Genomic DNA, 12,667 nt, shown 5'->3' with positions numbered 1-12,667 from the left:
CCCCCGTGTGGCCGCCAGAGGGCGCCAGTTCCCACTTACAGCATCTCAGTGCCTGCTCAGATCCTCCATGGCCCTGGGCTCATCCAGTGTCAAAGCTAAGTCCTCACCTTGGACGACAAGGCCCAGCACGATCTGCCCCTATTACCCCTCTGTCCTCATCAGCACCCCTCTCCCTCTTGCTCGGTTACTCGGGTACGGCCACACTGGCTTTCTAGCTGCTCCTTCAACACGCCAGAGTCTTCTGCCTCGGAACCTTTGCAAACACTGTTCCCTTTGCCTCTAATGCTCTTCCACCAGACAGCCCCAAGCCTTGCTCCCTTACCTCCTTCGGGTATCTGCACAAGCATCACCTCTCCAGAAGCCTCCCCAGACCAAGCCATTGACAACTGCACCTCTTCTCCAAGTATCCCAAATCCCCTCCCCGTGCTGTTTTTATTTATTTAGCACATAGAACATATAATTTATAGTAAATTATTTCTTACCTGCCTCTTCCCACTAGAATGTCAGATTTATGAGAGAAGGATTTTTTTTCTCATCTTGTTCACGTTTGGGTCCTGAGCACCTGAACAGCTCTTTGTGATAGAACTTTCCTGAATGATGGAAATGTTCTATATTTTCACTGTCCAACAGGATAGCCACTGGTCACTTATGTCTCCTGAACACTTGAAATTTAGTGAGTGAGAGTGAATTTTTTATTTTATTTCATTTAAATTCATTTAAATTTAAATAGCCCCATGTGGCTACTGGCTACCTTATTAGACAGTGAAGAGGGTATTTCATAAGTATATATTGAATGAATGATTGATAAATGAATGAATGAATGAAGTGCTTGCTCTAAGGCACTACTTTCAAGCTTTATGGGCATTCATCTAATTTGACTCTTCACATCAGCCCTAGGTGGTAGACACCGCTATTAGCTCCATTTTGCAGATGAGAAAATGGAGGCAGAGAGATTTCATAACTGACCCAAAGTCACACAACTTAGAAGTGGCAGAGACAAAATTCAGTCCCAACACTCTTAATAAATCTCGCCGTCTCTGCTCCAGGGTGTGGCCTTAAAACTCTTCTCTCCCAGATGTTTCCCCAAGAGTGCGGACAGGGGGTCCTTCCTGTGGTGGTCAAAGGGTTACAGTGGACCTGAGGAGGCCAGATGGACTGCCTACCTTGGTTCCTGGCTGTGGGGAAGGGGGGCGGCGACCCTCAGGGCTGGAAGCCCGGGAGACCCTTGGAGATCCAAGACCTGGAGGAGCAGAATGTGACTGGTGAGGACCAGGAATGCCCAGCAAGTCCCTCCCGACTCCAGACGCTCACCTGAGCGAGGGCTGGCAAGCTCTCTGTCGCCCCCTGGGGGCCGCCCCCAGTCAACCTCAGGGGACCGGGGTAGGCTCAGTTCCAAGGACTCAGGCAGGCTCTGGAGAGGTCAGGAAAGGGGAATAATAATTATCATTACCACTATTATTACCATTTTCAAGCACTTAGCAATTGAGACACTGCATAAGTAGGATTAAGATTGACAACCAGGGCTTCCCTGGTGGCGCAGTGGTTGGGAGTCCGCCTGCCGATGCGGGAGACACGGGTTCGTGCCCTGGTCCGGGAGGATCCCACGTGCCGCGGAGCGGCTGGGCCCGTGGGCCATGGCCGCTGGGCCTGTGCGTCCGGAGCCTGTGCTCCGCGGCGGGAGAGGCCACAGCAGTGAGAGGCCCGCATACCGCAAAAAAAAAAAAAAAAAAAAAAAAAGATTGACAACCAGGAGCCAGATCTGGTTTCCAAACCTCAGCTCTGCCATTTTTTTGGCTGTGTGACCTTGGGCAAGTCACTTTACCTCTCTGTGCCATATTTCACTTTTTGATATGAGGATTTTAACCTACAGCTTTTTTGTTTGTTTGTTTTTTGGCTGCGTCAGGTCTTAGTTGCAGCGCACAGGATCTTCTTTGAGGCATGCGGGATCTTTCCTTGTGGCACGTGGGCTCTTCATTGCAGCGCGCAGGCTACTCTCTAGCTGTGGTGCACAGGCTCCAGGGCACGTGGGCTCTGTAGTTGTGGCGCGAGGGCTTAGCTGCACCGTGGCATGTGGGATCTTAGTTCCCTGACCAGGGATCAAAACTGCGTCCCCTGCATTGTAAGACGGATTCTTTACCACTGGACCACCAGGGGAGTCCCTGATATGAGGATTGAATCGATACATGTAAGGTGCTTAGAACAGTGCCTGGCGCATGGAAGGGCATCATACATGGGAGGTTTATAATGATTATGCATCTGGCATGGTGCTAAGTACTTTATCAGCATTATCTCATTGAATCCACTCGGTAAATCTACGAGACAGCTATTATTATCCCTATTTGATATAAGGGGAAACTGAGGCTCAGAGAATGAGGTCAATGACTGATGTCACAAAGATAGCAAAGCTGAGATCTAAACCCAGGTCTCCCGGATACATGATCTGATGATCAGCTATGACCATCGTGGCTCCTGATTCCTGACGGCTTACTCTATGTCAGGCACATTCTAGTCACAGTTTCTCCTTCTCACGGTACCCTGCAAGGTAGGGGTTAAGATCAGCGGTGTCTGGTAAATGTTTAACAAATGCCCTCTGGGAGAAAAGAGCCCTGGTTTGTAGCATTTGCCAGTTTCCACGGTGTAAATACTTCCACCATGGTCAATTTCAAGCTACCAAAATGACATCATTGAATGTGGAGTCGAGAAGAGATGCAGGCAATTGGACCTTGGGAGGTGTTAGGAACTGGGTCCAGCACACCACTGGACAATGATCATAGTATAATGAGTAAGAAAACAAAGGCTTCCAGAGCTTAGGATACATGCCTGAGGTTGGTTAGCTGATCAAGGGAGAGAGAAAGAGGTGAGTAGGTAATAAGTTGGGCCAGGGGCAGATGGAACAGGAAGCTGGGGGTGGGGAAAAAGAGAAGTCTCACCTCCCTCTCTGAGGACTCCTCGCCTTGGAGTGCAGGGGATGGGGAGTCAGGGTCAGTGTGGTGGGGTGGTTTCTGGGGGCCCCCCAGACCTGCCAGTGTGTCTTCCACCATCCACAGTTGCTGTTGAGCAGATGCTCTGTCCTGAGGAGAGGAAAGGAATTTGTTACACAAAGGTGGGAAAATGCAAGCAGGGTTAAAGTTGATAGGCCATGGAAAGGGTCTGAAATCTCCATTTAGATATCCCACTTACCCATTATCATTTATCATAAACATTGTTTTTTCTGTATGGCTCTGTAGTGTTACCTCTGTTATAAATCGGTGACCATATAAATATATGTGAGTCTGTTTCTGAATATTCTATTCTTTCCTTTGTTCCATTTGTCTAATGTTGTGTCAATACTATACTGCCCTCTTATTAACTGTAGCTTTACAGTCAGACTTGATTGATATCCAGTTGTATTAGTCCTCCAGCTTTGTTTTTGCAGGTTGCCTTGTCCACATTTGGCCTTTTGCACTTCCAAATAGAATTTAGAGTCAGCTTGTCAAACCCCACATAAAAGCCTTCTGGATTTGTACTGGGATCGAATATCCCCACCGGGGAAATCAATTTGGGGAGACCACATCTTTACATTAGTGTCTTTCCTATCCACGAACATAGTACACCTCTCCATTTATGTCGGTCTTCAATTTCTCTCAATGACCTTTTGTGGCGTTCAGAGTAGATGTCGCGCATATCTTTCATTATATTTCTCCCTAGATATTTAATCTGTTTATGTTAATTGTAAACACTATTGTTTATGAATATTTATTTTCTAATTGTTTGTTATTAGCATACAGGAAGACAACTGATTTTTGCATGTTATCCTTGCATTCAGTTACCTCGCTGGACTGGCTTATTCTACCAATCTTTCTGGAGATTATTTTGGATTTTCTACACACACAGTTTTGTCATCTTTAAATAAAAGCAGCTTTGTGTCTTCCTCTTTGGTCTTTATACCTTTGATTTATGTCTCAGACTCCCTTGTACTGCACAGGATCCCTGGGACAATGCTGACTAGAACTGGCCATAGCAGACATTCTTGTCTTATTCCAAATATTGGGGAAAAGTTTTCAACATTTCACTGCCAACAATAATGTTTGCTGTAAGTTTAAGTTTCTTATAGATGTCTTATCAGATTTAGGAAGTTGATTTACATTCCTACTTCGCTGAGAGATTTTATCATGAATGGATATTAAATTTTTAAAATGTTTCTCCTGCATTTATTGAGATGACCATGTGGTTTTCTTTCTTTATTTTATTAAATGTAGTGAACGACATGAACTTATTTTCAAGTGTTAAAGTAACCTTGCATTCCTGTAATAAGCCTAATTTGGTTGTGATGTATTGTCCTTTTCATATATATTGCTGGTGCTGAGGAATATCTAACACCAGTAGGTGGGGGATTAGCGTTGAGGGGTGGAGTTTAGGAGGGAGTGGGAGGGGGTTAGTATGAAGAGGGTGGGGCTTAAACCTGTGAGTACGCATTTAATACTAGAAGCCAGAATTTTTAGTTGAAGGTATATGATTTAGAAACTCTATTGCTCGGCTTAGAATGAAGACATGGGTCTGAGGCCAAGCAATGGGGCTTCAGGAGTGGGGCTTGAACTAAGGGATTGGATTTAGAACTGGAGCCTCCAGAGAATAAATTTTAAAGTGAAAGTCAGGATGCAGAATGAAAGAGATGAACTTGCAGGATGTGACAGGGCTGAGGGGCAGAGTTGTGACCCCAAGGGTAAGGGCTTCAAAGTAAGGGGAGAGATTTAGAACCAGATGGGGCAGTAGTTCCGAATCTGAAGATAGGTCTTGAAATTAAGGGCACTGTCTTAATTATTGGGTTTTAAATGAAAGGAAAAGGCAGAGGGGGAGGGGCTAAAGATAACATGGGAGGGGCCTTTGTTCTATGGGAGGGGCTTAAATGCCCAAAGGGTTTCCCAGTGATCTTGGAGTGCAGGGTGGGGCTTGGGGCAGGTGTGTACCTGGGGGGACCCGAGGTGCAGCAGGTACTCAAGGGTCTCTCTCAAGGTGTTCAGCTCCTGCTCCAGGCTGTTGTACATGTCCCAAACCCGCTCTCGCTCCTCAGGCCCCAGAAAGGGGGAGACAGAGAGTTAGCAGGCCTTCCCACCAGATCTTTCCCAATCCCATCTTTTCCTAGATTAGCAGGAGGAAGGGTGGCCTGGCCCCAGGTGCCCTAGGGGGTATATGGACTGCAAGTCCCAAGGGCCTCTTTGCTCAGACTACTGGTAACACCAGAGTCTGTATTGAACCTGCCATTCCAATGAACTGCTGGTGTAGACAAATAACAGCTTTCCCTGAATCTTCTGGATTACCTCTGCACTCCTCTAGGGCGGCAGAGTCTACAGATCTAATGAATTCTTGAAACAGACGAGACCACGAGACCTATACACCCCTGGGCAGCAGAAACTTCCTTGCCAATACCAATAACAATAGCAGCTAACATTTATTTGGCACTTACTATGTGCCAGGCACTGTCCTTAGCTCTCATTTAATTCTTTTGAGGTAGGTACTATTAATGTCTCCACTTTACAGAGAGTAATAATTACAGCTAACACAAGTATTGCTTACCATATACTAGGTACAAAAGTGTTAAACATTCATTCATTTACATATATTTATGAAAACTTCACAATAGCCCTATGAAGTAAATATTATTTTTATTATCTCAAGTTTATATGAGAGGCATCTAAGGCCCAGAGGGATTAAGTAAATTCTCTAAGGTCACACAGCAACTATGCGTGGAAACTGAGATTCAAAGCCAGGAGGTCCGTATCAAAGTCACCCCCTTGGGACTTCCCTGGTGGCGCAGTGGTTAATAAGAATCCATCTGCAATGGAGGGAACACAGATTCAAGCCCTGGTCCGGGAAGATCCCACATGCCGTGGAGGAACTAAGCCCGTGTGCCACAGCTACTGAGCCTGCGTGCCACAACTACTGAAGCCCATGCACCTACAGCCCGTGTTCTGCAACAAGAGAAGCCACTGCAACGAGAAGCCCGTGCACCACAACGAAGAGTAGCCCCCACTCGCTGCAACTAGAGAAAGCCCTCGCGCAACAACGAAGACCCAATGCAGCCAAAAATAAATAAATAAATAAATAAATAAGAACTTACTAGACTGGAAACTAAATCTATCTCAGAAAAAAAAAAAATCTGCCCCTGAAATGGCTAAATTGAATACTACTGTTGCTTGGCTGCTTGCCCCTCACCCTCTAGGAATGTCAAGATCATTGGCTTAAAATTGGGGGGATTCTCAAGAACCACCTTCCCAAGAGCCTTTGGGGCCAAGTTTAGTAACAACCTGTAGAATCCTGGGGTCTCCTTGGAGGTATGCCCTTTCCCAGATGCTCACCTGGGTCAGGTGACAAAGAGCGGCCCTCACACTGACTAGTCGGTCCTGCAGGAGGCGCTGGCGCCCCCAAGCCCTCCCAGGAGCTGCAGCCTCCCTGGCTGTTTGGCCCAGCTGCTGTCGAGTCAATTCCAGGGCTGCTTCTAGCTGCTCCTGCACCGAAAGAGAAGATGGTTAGACTTCTGAAACCACCCCCAGCCTCAGGAAGAGAGAAAAGGTGTCTTCCCATATCCTTGGGTATGCTGGGGATCCGGATGGGCTAAGGGTTGGTGGAGAGGCCAGATGCCCCTCCCCTGTCCCAGAGCCCTGTACCTTCTCCTCCTGCCTCTGATCTATCTCCTCCTGCAGCCTCCTCAGAAGCCGGTCCTGCCCACACAACTTGGTCAACAGAGTCTGGAGAAAGGAGGACAGGAGCTATTTATGGACCAGATCTGGCTCTTCCCCCTGCCCCACAATTTAAACATTCTCTCCTCAGCTCTGGGAACTCAGCAAGGGTTCGATCAGGAGAACTTACATCTGTCTCCAAGCTTTGGTGGAAGGTTGAGTCTAGAGGGGGACCCGGCTGAGGAGAAAGAGAAAAGTTGGAGGTCACGTGCCCAAACAGGTCCTTATTGTAGCTCAGCGCTGAGCTGAGCCCTGTTTCTACTAACAGACACCCCTGTCCTTATTAGCTTTGTTCCAAGCTTTAGCAAACCTCAGTAGACCAATTGCCAGACTTTGGGCTTTAGGAAGTGGTCTTTGCTACCAAATGGCTATAGCAAATAAATAATTAATGGAGAAAACTTAGAGAGTTCCTTTATGACTGAGAATAAAATAAGGATGCTCACTACCACTGTTACAGTTCAACAGACTATTAGAGATCTTGATCAATGCTATAAGATAAGAAAAAGAATAAAAGTATAAGGATAGGAAGGGGAATGATAAAACCATCATTATTTATAGATGATGTGCTCATCTACCCCCCCAAAAAATAGCATAAAAAATTATTAGAATAAATAAGAGAATTCAGCAAGGATGCCAGGTGTAAAATGAAGTTACAAACATTAATAGCATATCTCTACCATCAATAACTAGAAAATATTTTCTTAAAAAGAGGAATATACCATTCAAATAACTATAAAAACTATCAGGAGGGAATTCCCTGGTGGTCCAGTGGTTAGGGCTCGATGCTCCCACTACCAGTGGCCTGGGTTCAAACCCTGGTCAGGAAACTAAGATCCCTCAAGCCACACAGCATGGCCAAAAAACCCAAAAAGACTATCAGGAATTTAGGAATTAACTAATAGCACGCAAAATCTCTATGGAAAAACTCATGTGACAGACCTAGAAAATTATATGAATGAACGGAGAGATATTCTATACATATATGCCACCCAGTTTTCAGCAGCCCTAGGAAACTAATATATATCCAGGCACCTTGAAATACCCAGTTTTCTCTAGGCACACTAGTCCAGGAGATGACATTCACCATAGCAAAGAAAGCAAGGGAGGGAGCTCTGGCAGATTCGAGGTGCCCCAGGATACCTACCAATAAAACCATGGAAGCCCGGGTCCCAGGAGGCCTTGGAGGGAGCTGGAGATACGTGGAGGAACCAGAGGGGGCCTGGGAGGAATACTGAAATAGAGATGTTTAGAAATTGGCATGCCTTAGTAACAAGTATTAGAATGGATGTGTCCGGAATTGCAGGGCCTTAGGAGACTCTTTGAGGTTCAGAACTGGGCCCCCAGAACTTCCTCAACTCTCTTGCTCTCCAGCTGTGTGCCACTGTGGGGACACAGGGGCTGATAATAAATGGAAAGCCTGGCAAAACAGTCCCAGGGACCAATGGAAGTTGCAGTCTACTCTCACTCTCACATTCGTGGTTAGCTGTGGATTTTCTGGACTACAGTCCCATGATCCTCAGAGGAAACAGCAGGTGACCAACTTGGAAAGATAAACTGGAGACACAAGGCAGATGCAATCGACACTACCTCTCACAGCACTGCCCTAGAGGAGAGTATTCTGGACTACAATCTCCATAATGCTTAAGGGGTAATGGCCTAAGACCAGCCGGAAGAGAGCCCTGAGAACTCATGGGAGTTAAAGTTCACTCTCCCTTTCACATCTGAACCCAGCTGTGATTATGCTGAACTACAATTCCCATGATACCCAGGGGCCAGTGGCCTAGAGACCAGCCTAGAAAGACAGCCCCATGGCCAAATGGGAGATTTAGTCCCTCTCCCCATCACCTCTGCTCACCGGTGTTCTGGCCTCCTGACTCCAGTGCTGGGGACTCCTGGGGTCCCTTCCTCCCCCAGCCTCGGAGGAGGGTCCTCGTCGGGGAGTGGGGGGCCTGGAGAGTGTCTGGCGCTGGGGGCCCCAATCCAGGGGAGGCCGGACATCGATGCGACTCAGGGGGGTATGGGGTCTGGCAGAAGGTGCTGTGTCTCCAGAGGAGGGAGGGGGTCTGCGTGCAGGAGCAGAACGGGGCCGGGGGAGGCCCAGAGGGGAGGGAGGGCGAGAGAAGGGTGTGAACAGGCTGTAGGGAAGAGAGAATAGGCGAACTGCGTCAGCTAGAGCCCCCTCATCCTACTACCCATCAAGCCAGCCTCAAAGATGTGCCTCCCTTCAGGGTGTCTCACTGTCCCTCTGGAGTAGAACCCTCCTCTAGTAGCCAGATCCTGAATAATTTCCCTCTTTGTGGTATCCGCCCCTTAAGACTTCTCCCCGACAGGCACTGACCCCACAAGAACCCAGCAAGTCACACACATCAGTGAGAAAGCACTAAGTCACTCCCCTAATCAGTCCTAGCCCCGCCCTTCGGCCACGCCCACAGCATTTCGTCCGAAGCTCAGCCCTATAGAACCTTCTCATCCCAGACTCCCTCGTCCAACTCACTCTGGGCTCCTTGTCCTCCGAATTCGGGGTCCAGATTGGAGGTCAGCCAGGGGGCTGGGAGTGAGCAGCCGGCCACGACCTCTGGAGAGACGAGCCACCTCCGGTGATTCTGAGCCGCGCCCCTCATCCCCTCTGCTCACCTCTGGGGGACCACCGGGGCCGCCAGGGCCCTCCCCAGTCTGGGGACGTGCAGATGACCTGGGTTGCCCACTAACGAGTGGACACAGAAAAAGACATCACTCCTTTGAACTTTATAACAGCCCTTATTCCCATTTCACAGATAAGGACACAGGAACCTACAAATAAAGAAGAGGAGGTAGTGCACTGTAAATTGTTTTCCCCATTTTACAGACGGGGAAACTGAGGCCCGAGTTGTAAGTGACTTGTGCAGGGCCACAAGGTCCACCCAGGTCGCTGGGCCCAATGCCCTAGACTATGCGTCTCCAGCCAGAAAATTGGGACAGGCAGACAGAGCCTGGAGCCTTCCTTTTTTTTTTAATCTGACATTTTTTAGGCAGCAGCCTTAAGGGGTGGAGACTTCTGCGGGAGCCAGTTAGAGAGTGAGCAATATTGATGGACAAAACGGTGGGCGGAGCTTAGAAGAGTTAGACTCTTTGCTGATTGGAGATGAAGTCTCCTGGACGGTGGGGGGGCGAAGGGCGGAGTTTCCATAGCTAGAATAATAGTGATTGGACACTGAAGAGGGCAGGGCCTTAAGGGGAGTGGTTAGCCGGATAATTTGCAGGACCCAGACTGGGGCGTGGCCTGTACTTATACTCACCAATCGTCTCCCTCCGCGCGGGAGGCCCGCCCCAGCGCCCGTAGCCAGCCCCTCAGGTCCTCTAGCGTGTCAGCCGCCAGAACGTAGGTCCTCATGCCCGGGTGCTCCGCCTGCGGGAAGAGAGAGCTGGAGGACCCGGCCGCCGGGCCCTCTAAAAAGGATGCCATGGACCCTGGTCTTTATCTCCAATAATGGATGCTCCATGCCTGCCCCCATCGCCTAGTGCCTTAGGGCCCATGGGGGTTGGATGGACTCACAGTGAAGGTGAAGCGCCGCCCTCGGGGGGCTCCTGGACCATCTGGCCTGATACTGTAGCTGGGGAGCAGGACGCTTCCCAGGACGCTCTCCTCGCGGCTGTCTGCAAAAGACAGGCTAGGGTCAAGTGTCACACAGGGATCTAGAGGCCAAGAGGCTAGAGGAAAGGGAGGGTGGGAGGGGGGCCCGCCCACCCCATGCCAGCTGGGGCACTGACCCTTGTAATAGAAGAGGCAATGACCAGAGAGGACGAACCAGCGGCGTTTCCAGAGCCGGAGCCCGGAGCTGTCCTGGAGAGACAGAGTGGGAGTAGAGCGGGGAGGGAAAAAAGGAGATGGAGACAGTGACACTTGGGGCTAAAGACCCAAAGAAAGGAGAGAAGCAGAGACACATGTTTGGTGCAACAGATTCAGATGGAGAACTGGAAACCAGTGGGTTGCAGTTGAGAGGACATAGATTCTGGACACAGGTGGACGTGAGTTTGACTCTTAGCTCCACCACTTTCAAACTGTGCCCTTAAGCAAGTCATTTCCCCACTAGAAACCTCATTGTTTGCTCATGTGTCAATTGGGGATTGAGAAGTTACAGGAAGATTGGGACAGATACTGTACCACACACGGGCAGCGGCTTTATATAGGAAGACTTGGCCCGATCATTATGGAGTGTGAGACACAGAGAGACCAGGAAGGTGGCGCTGACCCATACCCTGAATCCTGCATCTCCCCATCTCCTCTTCCAGAACTGCTCCATCTCTAACCTTGTGCCCCTCTTCTCCTCTTCAATCCATTCCCACAGAAGCAGCATGATCTTTTAAAATTATAAATCAGACCATGTGAATCCCCTGCTCAAAACAGAGCTTCCCGTCACACTTAGAATAAATCTCAAGTTCCTTACCCTAATTTGCTGGCTTACAGGGAATCTAAAACTTGGGTGCACATAAGAATCACCAGGAGGGCTCATTAAAACACAGGTTCCGGGCTTCCATGGTGGCGCAGTGGTTGAGAGTCCGCCTGCCAATGCAGGCGACACGGGTTCGTGTCCCAGTCCGGGAAGATGCCACATGCCGCGGAGCGGCTGGGCCCGTGAGCCATGGCCGCTGAGCCTGCGCGTCCGGAGCCTGTGCTCCGCAACGGGAGAGGCCACAACAGTGAGAGGCCCGCGTACCGCAAAAAAAAAGTAGCTCCCATCCCTCAGCCACTTTCCAGCACATTCTCCTGCGTTATTTCTTCACAGTGCTTCATTTCCCAACATCCGAAATCATGTAGTCCACTTGTTTTATAGTAATTTATTATCCATCCCTGGCCCACCCCCATCTTGAATGTAGATAGATACTTATTTGTCTTATTTGCCCGGTATGTGACCCAGGGCTTGGCACATTGTAAACGTTCAAGAAGTGGTCATTGGACTTCCTTGGTGGCACAGTGGTTAAGAATCCGCCTGCCAATGCAGGGGACACGGGTTCGAGCCCTGGTCCGGGAAGATCCCACATGCCGCAGAGCCACTAAGCCCGTGCGCCGCAACTACTGAGCCCGCAAGCCACAACTACTGAAGCCCGCGTGCCTAGAGCCCGTGCTCCACAACAAGAAGCCACCGCGGTGAGAAGCCCGCGCACCGCATCGAAGAGTAGCCCCAGCTCGCCGCAACTAGGGAAAGCCCGCGCGCAGCAACAAAGACCCAATGCAGCCAAAAATAAAATAAAGCATAAATAAATTTATGGGGAAAAAAAAAAGTGGTCATTGAATGAATGAATGAAAGAAAGAAACGACAGAATAAGGAAGGAAGCAGTGATCCAAAAAAAAATATTTGGAGAAGACTTGGAAGGAGAGAAACAGTAGACAGCCAGGGGCACAGCCTCTAACATCACTTGGAGTGTCCTTTCCCTTCTTCCGCTCACTCTACCTGCTTATGAAGCCAGCCTCGGATGTGCACGGGGAGGTTAGGGTCCCTTCTGAGCGCATTGCCCCTCTTCCCGAAGGCATGCACCTTGCTTACCGCCCGGGTGGACTTCTGAAGAGACAAGGAGGACAGAAGTGAACGTGGCCTTGGGATGGGCTTGGGGAGGCGGTGCAGTGAGACTCAGGCAACCCGAGGCCCTCCTCAGCTGCCTTTAGAGACTGGGTCAAGGAGGGAGCTGAGGGAGTTCCCTGGTGGCCTAGTGGTTAGGATTCGGCGCTTTCACTGCCGTGCTCCGGGTTCAATCCCTGGTCGGGGAACTGAGATTAAAAAATAAATGAATAAAGAGGGATCTGAGTTTGGGGGTGAGAATTGCAGGTGCGTAGTGCAGAGTTGACAGACACTTTTCATGCATGGAGGGAGGTGTCTGGAGGCAAGGAAGAGTCTACTGGCCATTGCGGAGGGAATTTGGGAATCAAGGGTCCACTGTCAAGGAGAGGATGCTCTTAGCCACCAGAGCCAGAGATG

The 12,667-nt window shown here is 49.3% G+C and overlaps 1 protein-coding gene across 13 annotated transcripts in view; it reads right to left on the bottom strand.

The window, feature by feature from the left end:
- The window catches only part of PLEKHA4 (pleckstrin homology domain containing A4), a 32,545-nt gene that overhangs the window by 11,083 nt on the left and 8,795 nt on the right, over positions 1–12,667 (bottom strand). For 4 of the 13 annotated variants that reach the window (XM_059044438.2, XM_067018580.1, XM_067018569.1 and 1 more), the window contains exons 3-16: positions 12,146–12,253; positions 10,464–10,536; positions 10,249–10,349; positions 9,992–10,101; positions 9,211–9,420; positions 8,572–8,851; positions 7,861–7,947; positions 6,847–6,894; positions 6,645–6,725; positions 6,336–6,485; positions 4,947–5,045; positions 2,931–3,071; positions 1,312–1,411; positions 1,164–1,240 (exon numbers count right to left, since the gene is read on the bottom strand). In XM_059044438.2, coding sequence (XP_058900421.1) covers positions 1,164–1,240; positions 1,312–1,411; positions 2,931–3,071; positions 4,947–5,045; positions 6,336–6,485; positions 6,645–6,725; positions 6,847–6,894; positions 7,861–7,947; positions 8,572–8,851; positions 9,211–9,420; positions 9,992–10,101; positions 10,249–10,349; positions 10,464–10,536; positions 12,146–12,253 — 1,665 coding nt within the window. Of the gene's footprint in view, positions 1–1,163; positions 1,241–1,311; positions 1,412–2,930; positions 3,072–4,946; positions 5,046–6,335; positions 6,486–6,644; positions 6,726–6,846; positions 6,895–7,860; positions 7,948–8,571; positions 8,852–9,210; positions 9,421–9,991; positions 10,102–10,248; positions 10,350–10,463; positions 10,537–12,145; positions 12,460–12,667 lie in introns of those variants that run through there. The other 9 variants (XM_067018578.1, XM_067018573.1, XM_067018577.1 and 6 more) reach the window with 5 other exon arrangements.

The sequence above is a fragment of the Kogia breviceps genome, chromosome 18 (genome assembly GCF_026419965.1).
Source record: "Kogia breviceps isolate mKogBre1 chromosome 18, mKogBre1 haplotype 1, whole genome shotgun sequence".
NCBI lineage: Eukaryota > Metazoa > Chordata > Mammalia > Artiodactyla > Physeteridae > Kogia > Kogia breviceps.
This window is presented reverse-complemented; position numbering and strand designations above follow the sequence as displayed.